The sequence below is a fragment of the Mesocricetus auratus genome, unplaced genomic scaffold (genome assembly GCF_017639785.1).
Source record: "Mesocricetus auratus isolate SY011 unplaced genomic scaffold, BCM_Maur_2.0 Super-Scaffold_100021, whole genome shotgun sequence".
Lineage (NCBI taxonomy): Eukaryota > Metazoa > Chordata > Mammalia > Rodentia > Cricetidae > Mesocricetus > Mesocricetus auratus.
Window position 1 is genome coordinate 28,531,781 of NW_024429202.1, and position 27,997 is coordinate 28,559,777.

The window sequence follows — 27,997 nt, forward strand, 5'->3', positions numbered from 1 at the left end:
AGGAGAGAAGCAACTCCTGAAGGTTGGCCTGACTTACCTGCACAAACTCCGGCATATGCATATGCGGGCCTACACATGCACACGCAGAGAATTAAATACATGAAATAAAGTTAAGATTAGAGAGAGAGAAGACAGAGGGTTGTTTGCCATACCAATCTCAAAGCAATCTTGGGTCCCCGCCTCTCTTCTACAGCAGTTAAGAGGGAAGAGATAGAGAAATGACAGGGGAAAGCTCTGCTAAGAAACTTCTTCCTCAGTCTCTCTAAAGCCAGGAAATGAGGAATATAATGAAAAGTTAAGAAGTTAACTGAATTACTAAATTTGAGGGATTAAGATATAAGTGCTCAGGAGGCCCTGTCTCTTCCTGAGGGGTTAGAAACAATGGCTGTCAGGGAAGAGACATTTTTGTAAATATGTAGCCACTGGAAGTTGTCCATGCTCCAATTAAAAAAAAAAAAAAAAAAAAAAAAAACCTTTCATCCATTCACCCAGGCTCCTCTAAGTAAGAAGGACCCTCAACTGAGAAAAAAAGCCTCCATCAGATTGGACTGTGGGCAAGCCTCTGGTGCATTTTCCTAATAATGATTAGGTGGGCCCAGCACTCCACGGGTGGAGCCACTTCTAGGCAAGAGGTGTTTGGGCTGTGAAACAAAGTAGACTGAGCCAGCCATGGGGAGCGAGCTAGTAAGCAGCTCCTTCAGACTTCTACTTCAGTCTCCGTCTCCAGGTTCCTGCCCTGACTGCCTACATGATGAACTGTAGGGTGAAATAAAACCTTTCTCCCGACGTTGGTTTTGGTTATGGTCTTTAGTAAAGTAATAGAAAGCAAACTAAGACAGAAAGTGGACTACTGCTGTGACAAACCTGATCATGTTTGGGGAAGATCCTGGAACTTTGGACTGGAAAAATCTTTTGGGGAAGATCCTGGAACTTTGGACTGGAAAAATCATTAGTGCTCAGACTTAAATGAGTCATTATGGGAGCTTGGAAATTTTTCTCAGGCAACACAGAGAAGGTACGGTCCAGAGGGGGCAAGGCTCACTCCATGCTGGCAGGCCAACTCGAGGTGCTTAAGAGTATCCCACACAGTTTTGAAGGCAAAAAGAGGTCACGAAGAACAGCTGAAGACTGGCCCCGTATGAGAGGTCAAGAGAAGCCATTGGTGAAGATACAGCCTCAGCTGTAGTAGAAACCCCAGTTTTCAAGGGGGTCAGAGAGAGGGGTGAGGCTTGTCACCATGTGAAGAGAGCCCAGGTGAGGCCACTGGTAAAAGTGCAGCCCAGGAGCACTGGAGACCCCAGCATAGCGGAGACTGAAGGACAGCGGGGCGTGTGGAGTGGACTGGCCTGAGCCTACCACACAAGTGCCGGTGCTGCAGATGCACAGCTGGGGAAGTGGAGCTGCCCCGGCCCCGGGCACACACAGGACCACGGGTAGTCCAGATACCACCAACTATTCTTTTCACACTGCTCAACTTGGGTTTACTTTGATGTGGTTGTCAGGAGATTGCTGTTGGGGAGACTTTGAACATTTCAATATATGTTGGAATATTTTAAAGAGAATTTGAACTTTAAAGTGTTTGCATCTTTTAAATACAGTATAGTAAATATTGTGGTATTTAATAGTACCATATTAGTATTAACGTAACATCTAGGGAACAGACAAGAAAGAAAAGTGTATAATTTAATGGTGATATGTTTGTGTGTCAAGGTGATGACAGGCCAGTTAATTATGTTGGTTACTGTTTTGTCAATTTGACATAAGTTAGAGTAATTTGGGAAAAGGGACCCTCAATTGAAATAAATGCCTCCATCAGACTGGCTTGTAGGCAAGTCTATGGGGGCATTTTCCTGATTTATGACTGATGTGAAGAGCCGAGCCCACTGTGGGTGGTGTTACCCTGTGCAGGTGTTCCTGGCCTGTATAAGAAAGCAGGCAAAGCCAGGCATGGAGAGCAAGGCAGTTGCAGCTTTCCTCGGTGGTCTCTGCTTCACTTCCTGCCTTGAGTTCCATTCACAGCCAACTACAAGCCGTATGGGGAAATAAACTCTTTCTTTCCCAGTTGCTTTTGGCCATGGAGTTTATCACAGCAATAGAAAGCAAACTAGGACACTCTAATTAAGCTTAATGGCTCACAAGAAAGCAAGTCTGGTGGGGGGTGGAGTAGATATCACACTAAGACCAAAACATGTCACAACGTTGAGAACTCACTGAGAATTACAACTACTTCCACTGAACCAAATATTGATCCATTCATTTCTCGCATACTATGTCAAGTATCACACTAGCGTTTTTTAGTGTTGCCCTCCTTTCTTTTACTTAGTAAGATAAAAAAAACTATTGATCAAATGACTAAGTTGTAACTTGGAATAAAAAGAAGACTATTACACATGCACAAATGACATGACAAAAAGCAGTAGTCATGTATCTTTTGAGTTACAAAAAAAAAACCCCTATTAAAACTCATACAGCAGTTCTGTAAACCTAAAATTTCTCTAGGAAAATAAAATATTAAAATATAAATCCATAAGTCACCCAGTATAAACACTCAGTTATGGATGAGACACGTGTGTCACATAGCAACACAGGCTGTCACCCTGCTACAACATAAACATATTCCAAAGTCCTTACTGTTTGGACATTGTGCATATATAAAGAGAAAACTGGAATACTCTGCATATGATGGAAAAGAAAGAGACAAGGCAAAGAGAAACAGTTGTGGGAGGTGGTAAGGAGTTTTACTCACCATGTTATGCAAGTTTTTCCTGATCTGTCGTATAACGCCAGGAAAGGTGGGTCGAAGTAAATCTTGTAAACTAGAAGGCCATGAATTATATCGGCTATCAACCTCTAGGTTGTTGACCCACTTGAATAAAACAAAAAACACAACATGGTAAATACATATTAGTCATTGATGGGAAAAAAAGATAATGAGACTTCAAAAATCACAGAGTAGATGGACATGGTAGCACATGCCTGTGATCCCAGCACTTAGAAGGTAGAGGCTGGAGAATCAGGTGTTAAATTGTCAATGGCTATGTAGAATTTGACACCAGTCTGGGTGATACAAGACCTTGTCTCCAGCAAATACACAGGCATAAGAGATAAGACAATTCTCAAATATACAAAAATTGAATAGAAAAAGGAATAACTACAACATAACCATAAAATAGGTGAAATTATTTGCAATCAACACAACCAACTAAAGACAAGTAACAACAAATACAATTAAAAAAAACAACAAGCAACCCACAGTAAATGAGACAAGAATAAGAATAATAAAGCTAAGCTAGGTATGGTGGCACCTACTTTTAATCCCAGGACTCAGGAGGCTGAAGAAGGCAAAGATCCGTGAGTTCGAAGCCAGCCTGGCCTACAAGGCAAGTTCCAGGACAGCTAGAGCTGTTATATAGATAAACCCTGTCTCAAAACAAACAAACAAACAAAACAGAACAAAACAAAAATAATAAAACAAAAACTACATAGGGACCATCAGTAAACACAACTTCAATCACAATCTGAGAAATGTAAACAAATCCACAAGAAAACTTCACATTCATTAAATTAGAAAAAATTAGCAGCTTGTCAGTACCTAAGACTAGGCAAAAGTAGAGAGCACACAGGAACCCTCAGGCCATGACGGTGTCTGCAACACTCATTTAAAGAAACAGATATAGATGCAGGTCTCCATTCAACTGAATTCTCACATGTATGTGGGAGGAAAGGACACTGAGAGACCCAATATGGCAGTATCTACAACAGTAGGAAGGCATGAGAACAGATGGACAGTAAGCACGTGTTGTATGGATAAGGAGCAGGGAAGACACAGATATTTCCATCTGTGTGAGCAGAGTGCTCTGAAAGGGTACACAAGCCACTGCTCATGCTACCACTCCAGGAAGCAGGATGGCTGGTGACAATACATCTACTACTATACACCTTCTGTGCTGGCTAGCCTTATGTCAGCTTGATACAAGCTAGTCATCTGAGAAGAAGGAACCTCAATTGAGGAAATGTTCCTGTAAGACACGTAGACCCAGCTGAAAGACACTTTCTTTTTTTTCCAAGACAGGGTTTCTCTGTGGCTTTGGATGCTGTCCTGGAACTAGCTCTTGTAGACCAGGCTGGTCTCAAACTCACAGAGATCCGCCTGCCTCTGCCTCCTGAGTACTGGGATTAAAGGTGTGCGCCACCACCGCCCAGCCAAAGACATTTTCTTAAATAGTGATTGCTAGGGGAGGGCCCAGCCCACTGTAGGTGGTACCATCCCTGGGAAAATGGTCCTGGGTTCTGTAAGAAAGCAGGCTGAGCAAGCTATGGGGAGCAAGCCAGTAAGCTGCATCCCTCCACGGCCTCTGCATCAGCTCCTGCCTCCAGGTTCCAGACCTCTTTGAGTCCTGACTTCCTTCCATAATGAACAGTGATGTGGAAATATAAGCCAAATAAGCCCTTTCCTTTCCAACTTGTTTTTTGGTCATGTGGTTTCATTGCAGCAACAGAAACCCTAACTAAGACACCTTCAGTATATCTTAAATTTTCAGCTACAAAAATATAAAGGTTCTTTTAAAAAATAAGTAAAAGGTTAAAAAAAATAGAGCAACAGGAATCCTCACACAATGTTGGTGACTGGAACTCTCACTCTCGTCTAATGGACCTAATAAAGCTGAAGACCTTCCAATACTACCAAGTACTCCAGCTCTGATATGTAGCACCCTCTTGAAAGGTCTTAAAAACTTGTTATTAAAAAAGACTTATAACAATGTGAATTTCTTGGTCTATTTGTTTTGGGCTTTGGATTTTTGGGGGGGTTGGTTTTTTGGGGTTTTTTGTTTGTTTGTTTTGTGAGAGAGGGTCTGACAATGTAGCTCTGGCTCTCCTAGAACTCACTCTGTAGACCAGGCTGGCCTCAAACTCACAGAAATCCTCCTGCCCCTGCATCCTATGTACAGGGATTAAAGGCATGTGTTACCATTCCCAACAATATAAATAATCTAAAACCACTATTAAAATGTTCTTAATTACATGATTTAAAAGGACTTAAAGGAATGTGGAGACAGGAGGCCTAAAAAGTGGTCATAAAAATAAAATTGGGTTATGGAATGAAAAGGAAATAGATACGAGACACCAACAGACACACCAGACTGTGAAAATATTGAAAACCTTTAAAAGGAAGTAAAGGTATAAAGTTAGAGACAGAGGAGTGCACACCAACTGCAGGAATGAACTGTCAGCGGGGAGAAGTGGTGTGGCTAGGAAGGAACACAAAGAGATCCTCAACTGAAACATTTTTCACTGCACGAGAACAGCAATTATTACACAAGCTGGTTATTTAGAAAGAATGATGATGATCACATGATTATCAATAGATTTATTACGCTGTTTTCTTTATTCGTTACAAGCAAAACCATGCAACGGTTGCAGCACCAAGTGAGAGTGTGGGTGAAGAGAGGCCACAGACAGCAGGCCCAAGCGTTGACACCTATAATACGCTGGCTGCATTAGTGCTATCCTGGGATACATGTGCTGACAGGCTGCAGGATACACATGCCTGACTCACAGTCTCTCTTCCAATAAAATGTCTCTAAAGTAAGTACAGGACAGCCAAGGAGAAAAAAGATAACACACCACCATTCCCCACATTCTTTTTATAGATGACAATGACACAGGGGTCACACAGCTGACAGCAAGGTCCCTGTAAATAAGGCTATTAATTGGGAATATATGTTCTAACAATAAGTTTGAATTATGCAGCCGGGCGTTGGTGGCGCACGCCTTTAATCCCAGCACTTGGGAGGCAGAGGCAGGCGGATCTCTATGAGTTCGAGGCCAGCCTGGTCTACGAGAGCTAGTTCCAGGACAGCCTCCAAAGCCACAGAGAAACCCTGTCTCGAAAAACCAAAAAAAAAAAAAAAAAAAGAGTTTGAATTATGCATGTTGTCACAGACACAGAAAACCTAGACACAACTAGAAAAACACAAACCCTCTTCCCAAGACGCTCATTTGAATCCTATGAATAAAATGTAATTGAGAGAATGTTTTTTAAAAGTTTTTATTATTTTCTAATTATTTGATTTGTGTGTGTGTGTGTGTGTGTGTGTGTGTGTGTGTGTGTGTGTGTGTGTGTATACATGAGGGCAGGTACCCACATAAGTTAGACATCTCCCCTAGAGATGGAGTTACAGGTGACTGTTGGGAACTGTGGATATTGGGAACTGAACTTGGGACTTCTGCTAGAGCAGTATATGTTCTTAACTGGTGAGCCATCTCTCCATCCCTGGAAAGAATGTTTCTTATTCACAATGGTCAGAAAACAACTTTCAAGAGCATGTAAAAACCTATCTTATACCCAGCATGTTGGCGCATGCCTTTAATCCCAGACAGACAGACAGACAGACAGACAGACAGACAGACAGAGCGAACTCATCTTATTGTTACAAAAACACAATGTCACACAAGTACTTGTAAATCTTTGATAAAACACAAATTAGAAAGCAGTAAGGTGCCTGACCAGAGGCCTCAGGACCACTCTAAATGAGTACTCACTGAAATAGCAGGACTCCTGATGTCTACTGCATAGTCAGTCTCAGAGGGCTGGATGTTGAGCTTCAAAATATTGTGTAGAGAAAGGCCTTCTATTCCTAGTCTGTGCAGACCCTCCATTACCCGGGCTTCATTCCTCAAAGTATCAAACAGACTGCAGAGAAACCAAGGTGTCCAGTTAAGTGTTAGAGATTATGCCAGAGTTCAGTACTTGCCTAGCATGTGAGGCCCTGGATTCAACTCACAACATATAACACATATACACAAACTGATGGTATTTGGTAGGGAAAAAACTTAAGGAAGCCTTAATATTAAAAATTTCTATCAATTCAAAATGCTAAAGCAAACCGACTGAAGATCTAAAAATGAACTCTTCCCCTTGCTTCATCTGGCCAAAGTACACAGGACAGTGGCAGGATGTGCTTTCCTGGTCCTGTTTATTTAAATTCTCAGTGGATGTGTAGATTATCTCTCGGTATAAACTTAGGTTGTCTTTAAAATGAAAGAGGCCTCAATTTATACTTCATAGTGCATGAGAGTGGAGGAATGTGTATGCATGTGTTCATATGTGTACACTTGTGTGAGCATGGAGGCCAGGGGTCAATATCAGGGTCTTCTACTGCTCTCCAGCTTATTTTCTGAGGCAGAGTCTCTCATTGATCCTGGAGCTTCCAGACCCATCAAGACTACTGGCCAGGATGCTCCATGGGTCCTCATCTCCACCTCCCCAGCAGGAGGATTACAGCAGTGTGCCACAAAACCTAGCGTTTTACATAAGACTTAAACTCAGGGCCAAAACACGTCAGGACTAAGTCATCTCCCCATCCCTACACCACATGTGTATTTGTTTGTTGGTATTTTTTTTAAAAACTTACTTATTTACTAATTACTGGGCATACTGTGTGTAAGGTATGTGTACATGCTTCTGCATTTGTGTGGATCAGAAGAAAACTTTATGGATTTAGCTCTCTCCTGCCACCTTTATGTGGGTTCCAGGGATTGAACTCAGGTTGTCAAGTTTGCACTGCCAGATGGGAAGTCCCAGGCGGCTTTATCTGCTGAGATATTTCAAGGCTTTAATTTATTCATTTATATTTGTTATTGTAAGCAGCATATATGTGTGTTCATATGTAGTTTACATGTTTGTAAATGTATCCATGTGTGGGTACAGGTCAGAGGCCCCTATCAGGTGACTTTTGTTACAGGGCCTCTTCATTCAACTGACAGCTTCAGAGATCAGCCGTCTCCACCCAACCAGTGCTAGAGCTATAGAAGGGTGCACTCTGCCTGGCTTCTGAGTACTGGGGATATGAACCCAAGTGCTCATATTTGCACACAGCACTTACCAACTAAGCCACCTTCCTGACCTACCCTGCTTTAAAAGAAGAGTTAGTCGGCATTACATTTTTACAACATTAAATGAATCCGTAATTATCTTAAATTTTAAAAACACACAAAAGAGCACATTAAATCTTTAATGTGTGTTTTAATATCAGAGTCAGTTGGAACAGGCTCTCTCTCTCTCTCACACACACACACACACACACACACACTCACACACATTAATAACAATGAAGATGTCTTCTGGGAACAAAGAGATAAGGAGATTAACAAGATAGCAGAAATTTTACTTTTTAGTTGCTATATGCTGCATTATTTAAGATTGTAATGATCAATCTCTTAATTTGCAATAATCTGAAGGATAGACTATTTTAATAAATCACTTAATAAAGTCACATAATGAACAATATTCATATTCATTTTACTAACTTATCACTAGGTCTGTGATGCAACAGATGGGTATAAAGTTTAATTCAATTAATTCACACAATAATATTGTGAAACTACTTCTCCTAAAGCATTAACAACTGCTTTTATGTTTACTATTATAAAGCCATCATGACAAGGACTGGAGAGATGGCATAGCAGTTAAGAGCACTGGCTGTTCTTCCAGAGGACCCAGGTTCAATTCCCAGAACCCAAATGGTAACTCAAGACTGTATGGAATTAAAGACGTGTACCACTACATGTGACTTTGCATGCTTTTACATTTTAAGAATAGTAACAAAAACAAGCATGCAAAGTCACATGTTGTGGTTTGCATTTTTAATTCCAGCATTTGGCAGGTAGAGGCGGAAGGTTCAGTCAAGGCCATCCTCACAAAGTTGGGAGGCTAGCCTGAGCTAATAAGACCCTATCTCAAAAACAAAACAAATTTTAAAAAAATAATATTCAAAATATTCATTTTTAAAAATGAATGCCTTGTGAGACAGGAGTGACAGCACTATAATTACACCTACTTTACACTTCTCAGAAGCAAAGGAATTCTCTCTCCTCAATGCTTCTACAGTTAACAGGAAAACTACAACCTCAAACACATCTTTTAAAACACTCAAGACTTGCACACTCTGTTTTACAGGATGATGACAAATCATGCTGCCTACCCCAGTCACAGCATGGCCCACCCCCAGTGAGCCTCATTAGCTATGAGCCTTTGCTCATGCCACACCAAAGAGAAACAGGAACTGAACATGTCAATTATAAAACTTTATGGGGGGTGTGGTTAAAAAGTATATATTAGCCATACCTGAATATATCCTGGGTATCTAAATCAATATGAAGTCCATTGATGAAAAGAGCTGAATCTCCAGGCTGCAATCCCATAGTTCCCTTGAAATACTGAAAACACACACACAAAGAGCAGGATATTTAGCAAAGTTTGTTGTTTCTGGGCTTTATAACCCACACAAATCTTGACGTTCTGGGGCAGGTTAAGATTCCCTTTTACTAGGATTGACATGTAAAGCACCTAGTTTCTAATTTAAATTAAGTTTTAAAAAGAAAAGAAAATAAATTCCCTTTTACACTCTTCCATGGACCCTTCTGAGCATCCGCTATAGTGAATGAAGATGCTGCTTTACTGGGCCTCTGCCTTTTCCCCTTTTTTCCGTCCCCTTCCTTCATTCTGATGATGACACAACTGTTTCTATAACGCTGGGCATGCAAGGATGTCAAGTGCTACAAGTCACTTATCAAAAAAAAAAAAAAATAGAGGGTTGGAGAGACGGCTCGGTGGTTAAGAGCACTGGTTGTTCTTTCAGAGGACCTGGGCTCAATTCCCAGCATCCATATGGAGGCTCACAAGTGTCTGTAACTCCAATTACAGGAGATCCAACACCCTCACATAGACATACATACAGATCAAACACTAATGAACATAAAATAAAAAAATAAATCATGAAGGAAGGAAGGAAGGAAGGAAGGAAGGAAGGAAGGAAGGAAGGAAGGAAGGAAACAGAGCAGCCATGAGGGTGGCTCGTGGATAAAGAAAGTGCTTGCCATGCAAGAGGGAGGACTGACGTTCAGATCCCCAGAACCCATCCATATAAAGGCCAGACAAGCAGGCACAGTGATCACCTGTAACCTCAGCATTTTGGAAGAGGTAAGATTCCCAAAGACAAGCAGATTAGCTAGACTAGCTGAATGTGAGTTCTAGGTTTGGTCCGAGACCCTGCCTCAGTAAACAAAGTGGAGTGCAATACAGGAAGACACCCAACATCAATCAACCTTCTGGCTCCTGTACATACATACACTCAAATGCATGTGTACCTACAAAATTGTGTTCCACACACATGCAAACACATATGAACACACACCCACATCAAACACAACAAAATATAAATAGGACTAACTAAACAAATATTATCTCTAGATAACTTTAAAAATAACATGCTTCTTCCTGGCCCACAACACAACTTTGTGAGGATGACCTTGACTGAACCTTCTGCCTCTACCTGCCAAATGCTGGAATTAAAGATGTGTTCCACAACATGTGACTTTGCATGCTTGTTTTTGTTACTGTTCTTAAAATGTAAAAGTGTAATTGGAGACCGGGAGTTGGTAGTGCACGCCTTTAATCCCAGCACTTGGGAGGCAGAGGCAGACAGCCATTTATAATTGGGGTCACAGGATGATTCTGCCTTCTGTCTATCTGTCAAGTTACACAGGCACTGGAATTGTCCTTACCTCTGTTTGCAAGTGCCAGAGTAAAGTGCATAGCTTTGCTTTTTTATGCTTCTGTTGCCTCCCTGATTGTGATGCCAACCAAGGCTGGGCTGGCAACCAACACAAGGGCCCCTTGATGAAATATGAGATTGACAAAAGGGTTTCTAACACCAAGTCCAACCCCCTGAAAGCCTTCAAACTAAAGCATGCCAAGAGACTGGGTTGTTGTACTAAAGGCAACACCCCTCCACCTGCCTGGGCCAGCAAGGCCTGGTCTGTGGAGTACTTCATCGCTGTGCCACGCTGAGTGGCAGTCCAGTACGCTGGTGACTGTGCAGCCCAAACCCGCCAGAAACACCGATGTGCCTCCACTCTGACACTTCTGTTGCGTACCACTCTGTCTTGTGTGTCCTACCACAGGAGGACTAGGCAACACAGTGTGGTACAGAAGAAAAACCCGACCCGAGGAGCACCTTCACTCCCCAGCAGTCAAGGACTGAGGAAAGTATACTTTCAAGCTTCAGCATTGCATGGGAAAATAAACAGCAAGGAAGTTGTGTCTCAGGCTTCACAGACATGACAGCATTAAATAGAAAACAAGATGGAAGATAATACAAAATGCTGAAAACACATATGTAACAATGAAAAAAAGGCCATAAATCTGAAAGAACAAGGAGGGGTATATGAAAAGTAGAAAAGGAAAGGAGGAAAAATAATGAAAATAATGAAAGACAAAAAAACCCTTAAAAACAAATAACACAACAAAAAAAAAAAAAAAAAAAAAAGAAAATAATGGAGAGCTGAAGCAACTAAGAACTGGAATTTCAAACCAGAGAATGGTGAGCAGATAGAAGCACTAGCCCTCCAAGCCAACTCAAGTCATTCCCTGGAATCCATGTAAAAAGCCAGATGTAATGGTGCACATCTGTTAAGTCCACACTCCAAATGTAATGGTGCATATCTGTTAAGTCTGCGCTCCTAAGCAAGACAGAAGGTGGAGATAGAACTGCCAGGAGGCTTGAGGCCCAGCTAGCCTGGAGTGCATAGTACAGCATGAAAAAGAAACAAAAAAAGACCCTGCCTCAGCAAGGGAGAATGCAAGAACTAATTCCTGAAAGGTGTCCTCTGACCTCCATAGGTAAACCTTGATATACTCACATGTGTACACACACACACACACACACACACACACACACACACAATTAAAATAAGAATTAGAATTTTCTCTGTTTTTTTTTGGGTTTTTTTTTTGTTTTTTTTTTTTGCTGTTGTTGTTTTCGCTTTTCAAGACAGTGTTTCCCTGTATAGCTTTGGAGCTGTGTCCTGGAACTAGCTCTTGTAGACCAGGCTGGTCTTGAACTCACAGAGATCCACCTGCCTCTGCCTCCCAAGTGCTGGGATTTAAGGTGTGCCCCACTACCCAGCAAGAATTCAAATTTTCTTAATGGGACATTTTCATGCCCATTCTCTTGGGCCTGATATGGTAAGGAAGTCTAACTCTGAGTTTGTAAATACAACCCAATATAACTGGTATTTACGGCTAGGTCTGGGACACAGGTGAGCTCACGTTGAGAAAATTCATCACACTAGATTTAAGATTGGATGCACTTGTGCTTCATCTTTATAGACTTCTGTATGCACGCATTTATGCATGCAAAATCAAGAATCCAAGAAATACCAATATAGCTCACGTAACTTAATGTTATGCCTCCTCTGGAGTGGGTAGCTGTCAGAACATAGTCCAAAAAATGGAATCATAAGAATTCTGAGTGCTTGTGAGAAACCTCCAAGAAACTAAGAGTCTTGTGACCTCAGTTTCTCCAAAAACAGAATTGTTCCTGGAGTGTGTTTTCAAGCCCCTCCCAGGTGTAGCAGCTAGGAGTGAGTTTACTTCAGATTATTCATTACAGCTGGACATTGTTATTTATTTATGTGCCGCTCTGGAAAAAACCTGGTTTTGCCACATGTGGCTGGCTCTTGTGATTGGGCATTTGACTCGTGACTCTTAACCTGAGGTATATATTCTCTGATGCTCTGAAGAAAGCTGACTATTGCATGAGACTTTCATCCACTCCATTTTTAGGCTCCACTCTCCCAGGTCCTACCACCTTTAGAGTGGTAAACAGGAACCATAAAATAAAAGAAATCCCAGGCTAGCTTCAAACTCACTATGTAGCCAAGGATGGCCATAAAGCTCCAGCTCTCCTGCCTCCGCGTCCTACATACAGGGATTCCAGGTGTGCACCACCATACCTATAATGCTTTTAATTTCATAATTCGTGTGAAATATTTGGTTTCTTTCCCAAATCTATTTAATTAAGTAACATCCTACACATAATGAAATCCAGTGGTAAAAATGGGTGTGGTGGCACATGCCTGACCCCAGCACTTGGGAGGCAGAGGGAGGTAAGTCTCTGAGACAGCCTGGTCTACATAATGAGCTCCAGGACAGCCAGGTCTACACAGAGAAACCCTATCTCAAAAAACCAAAAGAAAGATTTTAAAAGGTTAATTGAACACACGGGTTCTCCCTACACCCACAACTCTAGAGAAATGTCTGTAAGGAGACAGGCCTTTTCTGTTAAGAATGCCCATGGCAAAGAGAACAGACAGAAAAAGGCCAAGGGAATCTAGATGCAGAAGGGGTAAGAGAGAGTAGTGAGTGTCCTGGCAATCTCCAGAAGCTGCGTGGGGGACTGATGGGAAGGAAGGACAAGAACCCAGCTACCCTGTGGAGTGCATCAAAGGCAGGGACGGAAAAGGTTTAAAGAAAGTCTGCTTAAAACAAGAGGTCCAGACTCCTTGTTGACCCCACCCCCACCCCTTCAGGAGACTGATCTCCTTAACAAAATGCCACCAACTTTAATATGTATCAATATACACACATATATGTGTAGTCATTCGCTATATGATAATTACCCTAAGTATTTATAAGTATTACTAAAAGTAACGCTGCTAAATGTCACTACTTTAATTCAAGTTTCTACATTTTTTTTAAAAAGATACAACACAGGACAGAATGTTTTCTATCAGTTACTAATACCTTCTGATTCTCTTCCACTTCCGTTCTAAGTTGAGAGCTCACAGCTGTTTTGGTTATTGCTCTAAAAAACAAAAATATGATCAGTGCTTGGTTTAGCATTCCATTTAAAGGCTTTCAATTTCCCTATTCTTAAACATGAAACACATGGTTCAATAAGAACTAAGTCAACATCACAGTTCTACAACTGACAAGTGTATCTCACAGATGCACAAATTTCCACTTCTGTAAGACAGAACAACAAAGGAAAACTGCATAGTGACAATACATGACAGAAAGTCCAGTTGCTTCCAAGGTCTCACTTGACTGTGTAGCCCTACTCCTTATGTGACATTGATATTGACTGTGACAGATAAATAGCATTAAATGCACTGAAGCAGACTGCTGGTCCTATTAAATCCTTCTGCTGGAGGTTGAGCCCTGCATGTGTATCTTCCAGAAGCATGATGGGTTAAGAAATTTTACACAGGCATACTACTCAGTGAAAAAGGAATAAAACATTCAGTCCAGAACTAAGCCCACTAGTGCTTTCAGCAATCTGAGACAAAGATTAGCTTCTAAGAATCAGGCTTTTAAATAAATTTACCTTGCATTCACAGGACAGAGAGTAACATTACAGAATACGCAGTCATGTCGGAAAATTCAGAATACTGTTACTATGAAGGGTCAGTCTCTCTGAGCCTCAGTTCCTCCATTGGGAACCTGATCGTCCACATCCCCCCTCTCTTCCTCTTCTTTGTGGCAGGAATGAAGACTAAACTGGGGCCTACCCATGTGAGGCAAGCGCTACACAGAGCCCTGGGCAAAGCCCTTCTCATCAGGACTCACAACTGGCAGTCTGGGTCAGACTCCAGATTAGCTGATCTGGCTTAAGTGCAGCAGTGACAACAACATCCAGATCCCGCTCTCTTCAACCACACAACCAATGGTCTTGTCATCTTCTTAGAAGAGGACACCAGTTGCAACAGTAGTTACAAATAGGTTTCATTTCAAAGCATTTTTATATTTTAGTTATATCATGTTCTATGTAAACATGAAAGTCATTGGAAATATTGTTAAAGGATGTACCAAAACCGTAGCAGATGTTACCTGGCTTTGGTAGGAAAATTCTGACTAATATCCTTCATCACCACCAAAGCTAACTCCACAGGGGCAGCCAGGATTCGGGCAGCAGTCTGGAAACTGAGATCTGCAACAATGGCAAGAGTCACATTAGAACATAGGACTCTAAGGTAATGACAGTAGACCAAATTCCCCAGTACTACCCGCAATTCCCAAGAGTAATGAATGCCTTAGAATGCAACCACTTCATGGGCCCGTGGAGTGTTACTAAGTTATTCCTAACCTACATGCATAAATTCCTAGGGTGCATGCTAACACATTTAGCAGAAGCAAAGTTGAGCCCAGACCCTAGTGTCTCCTAGATTTACAATATATCATAAAATACAGGATTAAAATATCTAGCAAATTATCTTGGGAAAATATCTTGAGAACAATTTGGAACATTCTTTAGAACAGAAAAGTACACATATATTCTACAAATACCCAGTTTAAGAAACTGTACAAATACACACAGGAGACCAGCCAGATGGCTCAGTGAGTAAAGGTGCTTGCTGCTTACAATGCCATCCTGATTAGTCCAACTCAATCTCTTGGAACCCAAATAAAGGTGGAAAAACTAAACAAATAAAGTTGTCCTCTAACCACCACACGGCACTATGGGCACAACAGCCTACATATGCACAATGATAGTAAATAAATTTTAAAATGCATGTAAGACCATGGTTATAGCTCAATGGTAGAGTGCATGTCCAATATGTGAGGCCCTAGATCAAATATCAGCACTATTTTTATTTGTTTGTTTTATTTTCCCTGGTTTTTTGTTTGTTTGGTTTGTTTTTTTGTTTGTTTTTTGATTTTTAGAGACAGGGTTTCTCTGTGTAGCTTTGTAGACCAGACTGGCCTCGAACTCAGAGACCTGTCTGCCTCTGTCTCCCAAGCGCTGGGATTGAAGGTTTCGCCACCACCACCCAGTACATCAGCACTACTAAAAAAAAGTACAAACCTAAAATTAAAAACTGACAACTTAGGTTTTTACAGAGGATTTCCTTTCTTCTCTTAACCATTGTCTTTCTATAACAAGATTATACAGGAATACTTCCCCAAACTAAAGAAAGGGACAGACATAGATATAAGAAGTACACAGCACACCAGAAAGACCAGAAAACAAACTCCATGCCATAACCTATTTAAAGCACTGAGTATACAGAACTAGGAGTATTGGAAGTTACAAGAGAAAAAAATTGCAAGTCAGACATAAAGGGAAACCCATCAGAGTAACAGCTGACTTCTCAGCAGAAACTTGGAAAGCCACAAGATCCTGGAGCAATGCACACTAAGTTCTAAGAGACCACAGATACCAGTTAGACTGCCATGTGCAGCGAAAGTATCTGCCATCGTTGAAGGAGAAAGAAAAACTTTCAGTGACATAAAAAGACTAAAAGAATTCCTGTTTACAAAACAAACCCCTAAAGACAATACTCAAAGCAGTAATGTCAGACTGAGGGAGGAATAATGACACTGAGGAGCCTGTAGAAAGAAAATAAATGATGCCCTAATTAATGAAACAAAAAGTACAACTGAGAACATAAACCTTTCAATAATAACTCTAAATACTAACGGTCTCAACTCCCCAATCAAAAGACACAGGATGGCTGAATGGATTAGGAAACAAAAATCCATTCCAGGAAAGCCTCCAAAGCCACAGAGAAACCCTGTCTCGAACCGCCCCCCAACAACAAAAAGAAACAAAAATCCACATTTATGCTGTGTACAAGAAACTCATCTCAGCCTTAAAGACAGGCACCGCCTCAGAGAGAAAGGATGGGAAAACAACTGCAATCAAGTGGACCAAGAGACAAGCAGGCGTTGCTATCTTAGACTTCAAACTAAAATAACTCCAAAATAAACAGACTTCAAACTAAATTAACCGAAAGAAATAGAAGGATATTTCATTCTATTCAAGGGAACAATTAACCAAGATGACATTATAACTAAGCATATATGCATCCAATTGTGGTGCACCCAATTTCATAAAAAGCTTACTCACCAAATTAAAGACAAAGGTTCAACCCAATAATAATAATTTTAATACCACACTGTCTCCAATAGAAAAAGACTCAGCAGAGAAGCATGACAATGAACATCTCATACAGCAAATGGGCTTAACAGATTATAAAGTATTCCACATACATACCAGAGAGTATACATTCAACCCTACAGTCCATGGGAGCTTCTCAAATAGAGCACAAAACAAATCTTAACTTGCAGAAAAATAGAAATAAGACCATGTATCCTATCTGACCACAATGTGATAAAACGTAAAATCAACAGCAAACAAATCTCTAGAAAGTACACAAACCCATGGAGATTAAAAACTAGTTACTTAAGGTTGAATGGATCAAAGAAGAAGTCAAGAAATTACTGGAACTAAATAAAAAAGAAAATACAGCACAACAATAATCTCTGGGGCACACTGAAACCAATCCAATTTATAACTCAAAGTGCTTACAAATCAGAAAGAGTACAAATAAATGGCTTAGTGATGCAACTCAAGAATTTAGAAAAGCAACAACAAAACAAACCCAAGACCAGTAGATAGCAAGAAATATTAAAATTCAGCCCAGAATTTTAAAAAACAGAAAAAAAAAAAAGAGCCTCTGACACTTTACAACAGCTGGTTCTTTGAGAAGTTAAACAAGACTGACAGACCCTTGGCCCAGTTAACCAAAGGAAAGAATGAGATAACCAAAATTAACAGAATTAGAAATCAACAGTGAAACATTAACAGACACCAAAGAAATTCAGAACAATATAAGGGAATACTTTAAAAACCTGAATTCCATTAAGTTGGAAAGTCTAAAAGAAACGGACAAAGTTCTAGATCCATGCAAACCACTGAAGTTAAGTCAAGAAGAGATCTGCAGTCCAATAATAAATGAGGAGATTGGAGTATTTAAACGGGTAAGTAAAAGAGTAACTAGAAGCCTTCCAATTAAGGAGATCAGGCCCAGATGGAGTTACACAAGAGTTCTACCAGACTTTCAAAGATGTACAGCTAATATTTCTTAAATTTACTCAAAAAATAGAAACTGAAGAATTATGTTCAAACTTCTTCTAATAAGCCAGTATTTAATAACAAAAATAGAGATACAACAAAAAAGAACACTAACGGTCAATATCCACCATGAAAATATATTCATAAATCTTCTGTAAAATAACCTGCAAATCCCATAAAGGCATATATCAAAATAAATTATCCACCATGACAAAGTTAACTTTATCCCCAAAGTACAAAGATAGTTCAACATATGTAAGTTGATAAATGTGATAAATCATATAAATAGGCAAAAAAACATTTAACCATTTCTGGCCAGGTGTGTTGGCACACACCTTTAATCCCAAGACTCGGGAAGTAGAGGCAGGCAGATCTCTGAGTTCAAAGGAAGCCTGATCTACATAATGATTTCAGGCCAGCCAAGACAGCACACCTTGTCTCAAGACAAACAAACAAAAGACTGTCTCAATATATGTAGAAAAAAGTCTTTGACAGACAAATCCATGTCATGACTTCATGACAAAAATCTAGAGAGAATAGCACCAGCAGGAACATACCACAAATGAAGGTTATATATGATAAACCACAGCCAACATTATCTAAATGGAGACTCAAATCCTACTATAATCAGGAAGGGATAAGGGCCTTTTTTTTTTTTTAATTTAGGTTAAAAAGGGCCTTTTCCATTTAGTTCTCAAAACACTAGCTAGAGCAGTAAGGCAAGGGTAAGAAATTAAGGAGATATAATTTCCTATTTGCAGATGACATGATATTATACATAAGGGATCCCAAATTCTACAAGAAAACTTCAAAACACTGTCAATAATTTAAGCAAAGTGGCAGGATACAAAATCAACTTACAAAAATCAATAGATTTTCTACACACCAACAACAAACATGCTGAAAAAGAGAGAATTAGCTTCCAGGGGATGGGCCCCCTAGTTGGTTATCAGTCAGTCCCGAAAGCATATATACACAAGCAACACTAAATGTACTCAGCAAGTTACATATTAACATGGGAGGAGTTGGGAGGAAAGGAAAGGAGGGGAGTGGTGTAATTATATTTTAATTTTAAAATAGTATCTAAACATGTGTGTGTATGTGTGTGTGTGTGTGTGTGTGTGTGTGTGTGTGTGTGTGTGTGTGTTAAAAAAAAATCACAATCCGTGGCACTCTCCGAATCTTGTAAATTTCATTCAATTTCTGCAACCCCACCCCCTACACCAAAACAAGGTTTTGTTCTATAGCACAAATTGGCCTGGAACTCCTGACAATCACCTTGCCTCAGATGTAAGTAAGTTCTGAGATTACAGGTACAGTACAAATCCTGGTTAATGGGGTGCCAGGAATCAACCCATGGCTCTGTGCATGCTAGATAAGCACTCTAACGACTGAGCTATATCCCTAGCCCAACTTCTGCATTTTTTTAATATGAAAAAAATATACTGGCAAAACTGCCAGTGGCCTCTGAGTTTCCATCACCTTGCAGTTGCCAAACTTTCAAGGGTGCCATTTCATTGGTGCTCTCCACAAGATGCTTCCGGAATTCTTTCAGTTGTTCTTCCAAGGTGGGGTACAGTTCTCTGACAGAAACAGATCAGTTATTTTCATTGTTTTCTCTCAGAGTACACTCAGCGAAGGACTATGGATTTAACTTCATGACCATCCCCTCCCAAACCTAAGAAAATTTCTTTAATATGGGCAAAAGATGTTAAGGCACAACAATGGTCCTCTAGAAGTAAGTTAGCACTGTATAGTCTACATGACGCTTTTGTTTTATAAATACGTAAAATCACAGCAACACCCAAAAAAATAACAAAACAGACTAGTGAGCTGGTGAGGCCAGTAAAGGCTTGCCATCAAGCCTGAGAACCTGAGTTTGGACCTCAGGACCCAGAAGGTGAGTCAGAGAACCAGGTCCATATGTATACCATGCACTGTCCCCAACACACACACGCACGAATGCATGCACGCACGCACACACACACGCACGCAAACTAAATAAATGTAATCAAAACCTCTAAAAAGAATATTAAAAGACTCTGGAAATCTTCATCAAATAAAAGTGGTACCTGACTACAGCCATAGTTCAAAGTGACGGCAAACAAGTGTGCGTAGGCAATGAATCAACTCAACACAGCAATTCAACTGGAAATGAAAACATTACCGCCTAACCCTGGTTAGACTATTTCACTCAGCCAAATGTCATAACTGAAGCACATGAAAATGAGCCTCGCATGTTATTTATTGTCATCTTTTTTTATTTTTCTAAACAAGCAGCACACCACAGATGTTCTGAAATTCCCACACAGAGCAGAATTCAAAGCTCTGAAAAATGTATCAAGTCACCATGGTTAAAAATTAGTTTCTTCTATAAATTATAATATTTTCACAAAATGGTTTGAGAAATTATTAGACAATTTCCATTATTAAAACCGGGCACGACTGCACATGACTTTGATCTGCACCCAGGAGGCAGAGATAGGTGTGGCTGAGAGTAACCTGGTCTACATAGAGAATTCCAGACCAACCAGGGCTACAAAGCAAGACCCTGCCTCAAAAATACCAATGACAAAAAAAAAGTTCCTGTTGGCTGACAGAACGTATTTCTGCTATGTGTTTTTAAAGTACTATAAGACTCTTGATCATTTTTTTTCAGCTTCAGCTTAACATTAGAAAATAACTCTGGTCACTCTAATTTAAAAATCCACACTACCACCAACTCTATGAACAAAAAGCAATGTGATCCATTCTATTGTTCAGTCAAAACGATATGTAACTTTATGTCATCAACTGAGAGGAACAGAAAACCCACTTTTGCCATAGGCCAGTAACTACAGTGCCACCCAAGAAAACAAAGTGATTGGAATAACTAGAAATGACCAACTTTACTATAAATGAGATGGGTTTCCTGCACTGTAGCCTACGTAGATAAAGTGCTAGAACAGGCACACTTAGAGAGTAATGAGAAAGACACCGGAATGCAAGGAGGCATCTGCCACCAGGAATTTACATACCTTAATTTTCCAAAAAGAAACCCCTGAACTTCATCAATAGGATCATTCTCACCAATGACTGTGGTATTCACATCAGTTCCTATAAAGACATAGCAAACACATGTCTAGTAGCTCAGAATAGAAAGAAATGTTAACTTCACAAAGTTTGAATGTGAAAAAAATGTCAAATGTTTCAATTAGCATTTCACTATAGGCTTTTAACCAACAGTATTTTAATATTTCTTCTGTTCTTGGACAAAATAACAATGCTTTTTCTCGCTGGGTAGTGGTGCACATCTGTAGTTCGAGCACTCGGGAGGCAGAGGCAGGCAGATCTCTGAGATCAAGGTCGCCTGGTCTACAAATCTAGTTCCAGGACAGCTGGGGCTGTTACACAGAGAAACCCTGCCTCAAAAAACAAAAACAAACCAACAAAACAATGTATTTTTCTATAACCTTAGAAGATTTTCAAAATTAATAGATTTAAATATTATGAAGGATTTATTCACAGTTAAATTCTGAAGATTTACAGTTACAAAATCCTAAGTATAGTCATTTTCTACTTGTTTTACTATTCAATCATTTTTATGTTTAAAATGAGTTTAGAGAATATAATAGCACACACCACAATTCCAGCTATTCGGAAGGCTTGAGGCAGAAGGATCAAGTTCAAGACTTGCCTGATTAATTTAGTATGCCTGGATAACTTAGTAAAAGCTTGTCTCAAAAAGAAACAAAAAATAACATTAAAAAGAACTGTGGATGTAGCTCAGTGGTAGAGTACAGAGTACTTGCATAATATATACAAGACAAGACTCTGAGTTCAATACCACACATAGCACAAAAAAGATATAATAATGGTGAATTTTAAAGAAAAAAAGGCAGCAAGTAAAATTTGTGATTGAAAATTAATTCAGGACTGGATGTGGTGATACACACATTTAGTCCCAGCACTTGGGAAATAGAGGCAAGACGATCTCAGTGAGTTCATGACCAGCCTAGTCCACATAGTGAACTAACTCTAGGGCAGCTAGAGTTAGATAGAAAGACCCTGTCTCAAAAATAAAATAATAATTCAAAACCACATTGTATTATGGCAGTAAGAACCCAAAGTAAACTGTTCCAAAAAACAAAAAATAAGAAAAACACAAAATTATCCATTAAGCCTTGTATATTTAAATTTTCATACTGGAATCACAACATTAATGCCTATGTGATACGTGTAATATTAACAACAGCTGACAATGCTTACTAAATCACTTTATGCAGAAAAAAACTATACTAAGCTTTTTGAGCTTTTTGTTTTTGTTTATTCTTGTTTTTATTATTTAAGGGACAGGGACTTGCTATACAGGCCAGGCAGGCCTTGAACTATAATACCCCTGCTTTGGGGCTAAGACTTCAAGTTTGCACAACATATCTATGCCAAATTCTTTTTTTTTTTTTTTTTTTTTTTTTTTTTTTTTAAAGAAAGGATTTCTCTGTGTAGCTCTGGAGGCTGTCCTGGAACTCACTCTGTAAACCAGGCTGGTCTCAAAATGACAGAGATCCACCAGGTGTGCGCCACCGCCACCACCTGGAAACCCCCAAATTCTTGATTTATATTATCTTCCTTACTTCTCTTAAATACTTGAAAAAGAAGCTATCATTGCCTTTATATTACAGAATACAAAAATTAGCACCTAGAAAATTTGCTGCAGGTCATCCACTCAGATATAACAGAACCAAGTTGTAAACACTAGCTCATCACACTCCTCAACCTATTCTTTTTTGATATGGGAAGCAACTTCCCATAAAGTCATATTTAAAGATAAGAGAACACATTGGTCTTATTTTACAAATTCACCTTTCACCTGAGTATCATCCTTGGCCTTGTACTCCGTGCTCTTAATTGCCAATTCCACACCATAGCCAGAAAGGTAAACTGGCTCTTTCCTGGGATTCTGCAAATAGAGCAAGAATTCCACCATCACCACGTAGCTCATTATGAGGCACAGCAGTTCCCTTCCTTGCTAGCATGTCTATTGGTTTCGTCTCTGCTCAGGTCATGTTTAAGCAGCCACATTGGTGAGATTTCATGGAAGACCATATCAACTGGTTATCTAATACCAAATGGCCAGTCCTGAAATATGTATGTACAAGTAACATTATATGAACTGAGCAGTTGTGGGTGTGCATACATATATGTGTGTGTTTACATATACATTTGTATGTTTAACAACATAAGAAAAACAAGGGATAAATTTGATCAAAACCAAGGTGGGGAACTGGGGGAATAAAAAGGGAGGAATGATGTAAAAAAAACTAAAAAGTTATTTAGAAATTGATATATAAAGTTACTAACTATATATTCAAAAGAGTTCATTGAATATCAACAGCAATAGAAGTACTTGCCTACCAGGAAAACATTCATCCATTTATGAATAAAATCAAACTAGAATTTGTTTCCCTCCTTAGGAAATCCTAGTCTCCTTTATATTTTGAATCTTACCACAACTATGGGAATGAGAATTTCAAGATAGAAACAAAACTAAGGCTATATGAAAAATCTTATGGAAGCCCACTGCTCCAAAGCTAATTAAAAATTATATATTGTGGTGCTGCAGAGCTGGCTCAGTGGTTAAGAGCACTAGCTGTTCTTACAGAGGACCTGGGTTTGATACTCAGCACCTACATATAACAGCCTGTAAAACTCCGGTTCCAGGTAACTTGACGTTCTCTTCTACATTCTGCAAGCACCAGGCACATGTACTGTATACATACTGAACACATGTATGTATACGTATGTATGCAGGCATTCACACATTCATACAAATTAAAAATACACAAGTAAGTCTTAAAATATATATGTATCCTGCATGGCTGAACAGTGTTGCTCCAAGAAGAAAATGGTTATTAAATAAAAATTCCTGTGCCAAGCATGAGATACCTCTCTATTATGTGTTACTCATCAGGATAGCCCCAGAGGCCCCTTAAACAACACAAGCTAATGCCACTGCTCTTGGCTACCTACTATAGCTAGGTATAAAACTCCATTTCTAAAGACACCAGACACGTTGGTTGCAGGACATAGAAAAAATTAATTCTGGAACTGACCAGTAAGTTTCCTCGCTGCTGGCTAGATCTCAACAGTGCTGGAAGGTGCTATGGAGGCCACTGGGGAAAAAAAGACATCAATGGTCTTAGCTGGCGCTGGAGCCTATGTGCTACAATACTGACTGCCAGGCAAGACATATCCACTGGTACAACAATAGCAAGACTGTTAGGGGGGTAATCTATGGCTTTCTCATTGGACTCAGAATGTTTACGCCACAGGAGAGAATGAATCCCTGTAAACCTGGTCAAAATTCAATGGCTGGGTATATCACAGGCTCTAAGAGGGAACCTATTATTGTTGTTTTGCATAATGATCATATCAAACTGACTTCTACATATTTACATTTAAACATTTGTGTTTATATCCATAGGTTTGTGCTGCACTCAACTGTGGGGAGAAAAAAAAAGCTTCTATTTGTAGTAGACACTGGTTAATAACTGAGACTCTTAACTACTTAAAGCGCTGAGAATAAGTGACTGTGAATATGCAGCCTTATACAGGACATCTGTATCAACTACCCTCCCCAAGGCTCAGGAACAGTGCAGATGAAGGGCAGAATGACTCCAAAACCTACAGAACAAGGAGAAAGCTGGTAAGACCCCAGACATGAACAATTTGTTGAGAGAGAGAGAGAGAGAGAGAGAGAGAGAGAGAGAGAGAGAGAGAGAGAGAGAGAGAGAGAGAGAGAGAGAGAGCACTTCTTTGCTGTATTTAAATACTTCTAGTGAGGGCTAGAAAGATGGGTCAGCAGTTAAAAGTACTAGCTGGTGTGGGATAATCTTTTCATATACTGTGAAGATATGTCTTTACCAAGGCACCTTCTGATTGGAATAATATACAGCAGAATGGCTAATGGCTAGGTTAGGCAGGATGTCCAGGCAGAAAAAGGAGAGGAGATGAATCTAGGCGTAGGGAAGACTCCAGAGGACATGGAAATGAAACAGGAAGTGCAAGATAGAAGACAGAAAAAGTTAAAAAATTAATTAATTGAAAAGTGTCAGCCGGGCATTGGTGCTCACGCCTTTGATCCCAGCACTTGGGAGACAGGGGCAAGTGGATCTCTATGAGTTCGAGACCAGCCTGGTCTACCAAGCTAGTTCCAGGACAGCCTCCAAAACAATACAGGGGAGAGGAGGGGAGGGAAGGAGAGGGGAGGAGACGGGAGAAGAAAAAGAAAAAGACAAGAAAATGTCGTATGTAGTAGCACACATCTTTGATCCCAGCACTTGGGAGGCAGAGACAGGTTGATCTCTGTGAGTTTGAAGTCAGCCTGGTCCACATAGTGAGTTTTCAGGCTAGTCAGAACCATACAGTCAGACCCTATCTCAAACAAACAAACAAACAAAAAAATGGAGAGGAAGGGAAGGAGAGAAGGGGAGGGAGGGAGGGAAGGAAGGGCAGAGAGAGCTGAGTAAGAGTGCAAAGACAGAAAGAGATACCTGATAAAAAGTACTGGATTTCCTCCAAAAGAGCAGTTCAAACTAAATTAGATCTTAAGGAGAAAAAGAATAAGCTCATGTTCTAAGGTCATTTTAAACAAATTAATATTCAAGAAATTATAAAATAAGTCAATACTTACAGATATATAATGTCTGAATACATAGTTAATTTTGCCTTCTTTGCTTTTTGATTTAAGTTGGTAGTGAATATTAGAAAATTCTTCATGGCCAATCTCAGAGTAAAAAATCACCACTGGACTTTCAGGATTTGATGAGGGATATCTGTGATCTCCTTTGAACAATAAAGGTTTAGGTCTGGAAATAAACATTAAGAGCTTAAAATTTTCAATTAAAAAATTTTAAACAAAAACCAGGACACTTGTAATGATTTTTAAAACTTAGCAAAGACTTTAAATATCTTAATATAAAGGGCATCACAGTCTTGATCAGTTTGCACTTTGAATACTGTCAAATATGAATTTTACTCATTCGTGACCACAAAAAATAGAAGTATATTACATGAATATTAACTATGAAATACTGACTTGAGTTAAATATTATTATCAGTTCCTAAAAAGGAAGAGAAGGGAAGCCAGGATGCATACCAAATCTCACAGGACTAAATCTACAGGACATCTTTCTACCGTGTGGAGTATGCCTGTAATTCATCTGAACAAAAGGGCAAATAAGGTGAGCAGCACATGATTACTTCAAGCATGTTTGCTGGTGTGATCTTCCTACTAATGAATTCAACTTTTCAGTTTTCCTCTTCATTTTTTTAAGCTTCTTGTATGTTTTAAGACTTGTTATGCATACAGTCTTCTGCCTGCATGCCAGAAAAGGGCACCAGATCTCATTGCAGATGGTTATAAACCACCATGTGGCTGCTGGGAATTGAACTTAGGACCTCTGAAAGACCAGACAGTGCTCTTAACTGCTGAGCCATCTCTCCAGACTTACCACCACACTTAAGACTGGCATCAGGGTATTAAAAGTTCTCATCTACTGTGGTGGTTTGAGAGAAAAATGTCTCTTACAGGCTCATGTATTTGAATGTGTGGTCCCCAGTTGGTGACACAGTTTGGAGGGAAGTTACGAAACTTTGGAACATAGAGAACACCACCACTGGAGACAGACTTTTAGAGTTTATAGTCTTGGCACACTCCAGTTCCCGCTCTCTGTTCCCTGTGTATGAATAAGCTGTGATCTCTCAACTTCCTGTTCCTGTCATGATGGACATCTAGCTTCCTGAAACTATGCTGCTTAGTTTTCTCTCTTCTTTGTTTTTTTGTTTTGTTTTGTTTTGCTTTTTGTTTTGGTCAACTTGACATAAGCTATCTGGAAGAGGGAACCTCATTTGAGAAAACACTCCATCAGACTGGCCTATAGGCAAGTCTATAGAGCATTTTCTTGATTAATGTTTGATGGAGGAGGGCCCAGGCCACTATGGGCAGTGTCACTCTTGGATAGATGGTCTGCATTATATAAGAAAACAGGCTGAGCAAGCTAGTATACAATATCTCTGCACAGTTTCTACTCCAATTCCTGCTTCCAGGTTCCTGCCTTGCTTTCCCCTGATGATAAGGCTATATATAAGCCAAACAAACCTTCCTTCCCAAAGTTGCCTTTGGTCATGTTGTTTTATCACAGCAAAAAAAAAAAAAAAAAAGTAAAGTAGGACAGAAATCTTATGGCAAAATAAATGCTTCATTAAGCTGCCTTTCATCATTCTACCACAGCAACAAAAAATAACTAACACACCTACCAATCCCTATTAAACTATTCAACAGAAGGCAAACATATATGAAAAAATATGTTCTTTATAACAGGAAAGTTCCAAAAACTGAAAACAACTTTAAAAAACCCAGCAGTAGAATATTTTTATATAGGACAATATGCAGATGTTAAAAATACTGAAGTATACCTACATGCACTAAATGTACGTATAGAAAGATGCCTCAACAGAAATAAACCTACTTGTACAAATGTAAAACCATAAAAATGCCTAACAGAATACTATTAAAAGTAAGTAGTTCCAACTTCTCAGAAGAAAAGGCACCACTCTTTTCAAAGGTCTGCATTATTGCTCTAACATATCAAACAAGGTTTTGAAGGAACTACAAAGTCACCAATTATATTTCACCCAAGAAAGCATCAATCTACCATGTGGCAATTCTCAAAAGTCCAACCATACATTCACTCTGGGACGCCATACAATGAGTTTATTGGCTTTCATCTTGAATAAGAGATATTAATGCCATTTGTTGGGCAGAGGACAGTACTGGTCTGACAATGTCACTACACAGACTTATACAACCAAATATCCCATTAACATTTCTAGTAGATCGAGCCATCATCACAGCGCATTAGAGCAGGTACAGAGAGGTGCTGTGCAAGCCAGACAGCCAGATATGTACTTATTTTAAGTGCCCACTCCAGAAGACATTGGCCTCTTCAGGCAAAGAAAACTGGCACATCCATTATTCAAATCAAGCTTTCAATTATCTTTTCATTATTTTCTGTAGTTGGTAAAAGATCATTGTCATTCAAATCTGCTACGTCAGGTACTGGCTTTTGTACCTACAGTATTTTTGATAAGCCAATGACAAAGTCTACATAACCATTACCTAATGCACAGGAATGTCAAATATTTCTAGTTTTGAAACAAGGGAAAACAAAGTAATTTGCTTCATTTTACAAAACTATTTTAAGCAATGGAGCTAATGTTTGTGGTCAGTCTCTAGCTAGTAGCCATACCCTAGT

At 39.6% G+C, this 27,997-nt stretch overlaps 1 protein-coding gene across 2 annotated transcripts in view; it reads right to left on the reverse strand.

Moving 5' to 3' along the window:
• Positions 1-27,997, reverse strand: part of Uggt1 (UDP-glucose glycoprotein glucosyltransferase 1) — a 122,702-nt gene that overhangs the window by 72,605 nt on the left and 22,100 nt on the right. For both annotated transcript variants that reach the window (XM_040729666.1, XM_040729665.1), the window contains exons 6-14: positions 25,375-25,549; positions 22,545-22,641; positions 20,720-20,798; positions 19,185-19,285; positions 14,675-14,774; positions 13,589-13,649; positions 9,128-9,219; positions 6,544-6,694; positions 2,747-2,866 (exon numbers count right to left, since the gene is read on the reverse strand). In XM_040729666.1, coding sequence (XP_040585600.1) covers positions 2,747-2,866; positions 6,544-6,694; positions 9,128-9,219; positions 13,589-13,649; positions 14,675-14,774; positions 19,185-19,285; positions 20,720-20,798; positions 22,545-22,641; positions 25,375-25,549 — 976 coding nt within the window. The remainder of the gene's footprint in view (positions 1-2,746; positions 2,867-6,543; positions 6,695-9,127; positions 9,220-13,588; positions 13,650-14,674; positions 14,775-19,184; positions 19,286-20,719; positions 20,799-22,544; positions 22,642-25,374; positions 25,550-27,997) is intronic.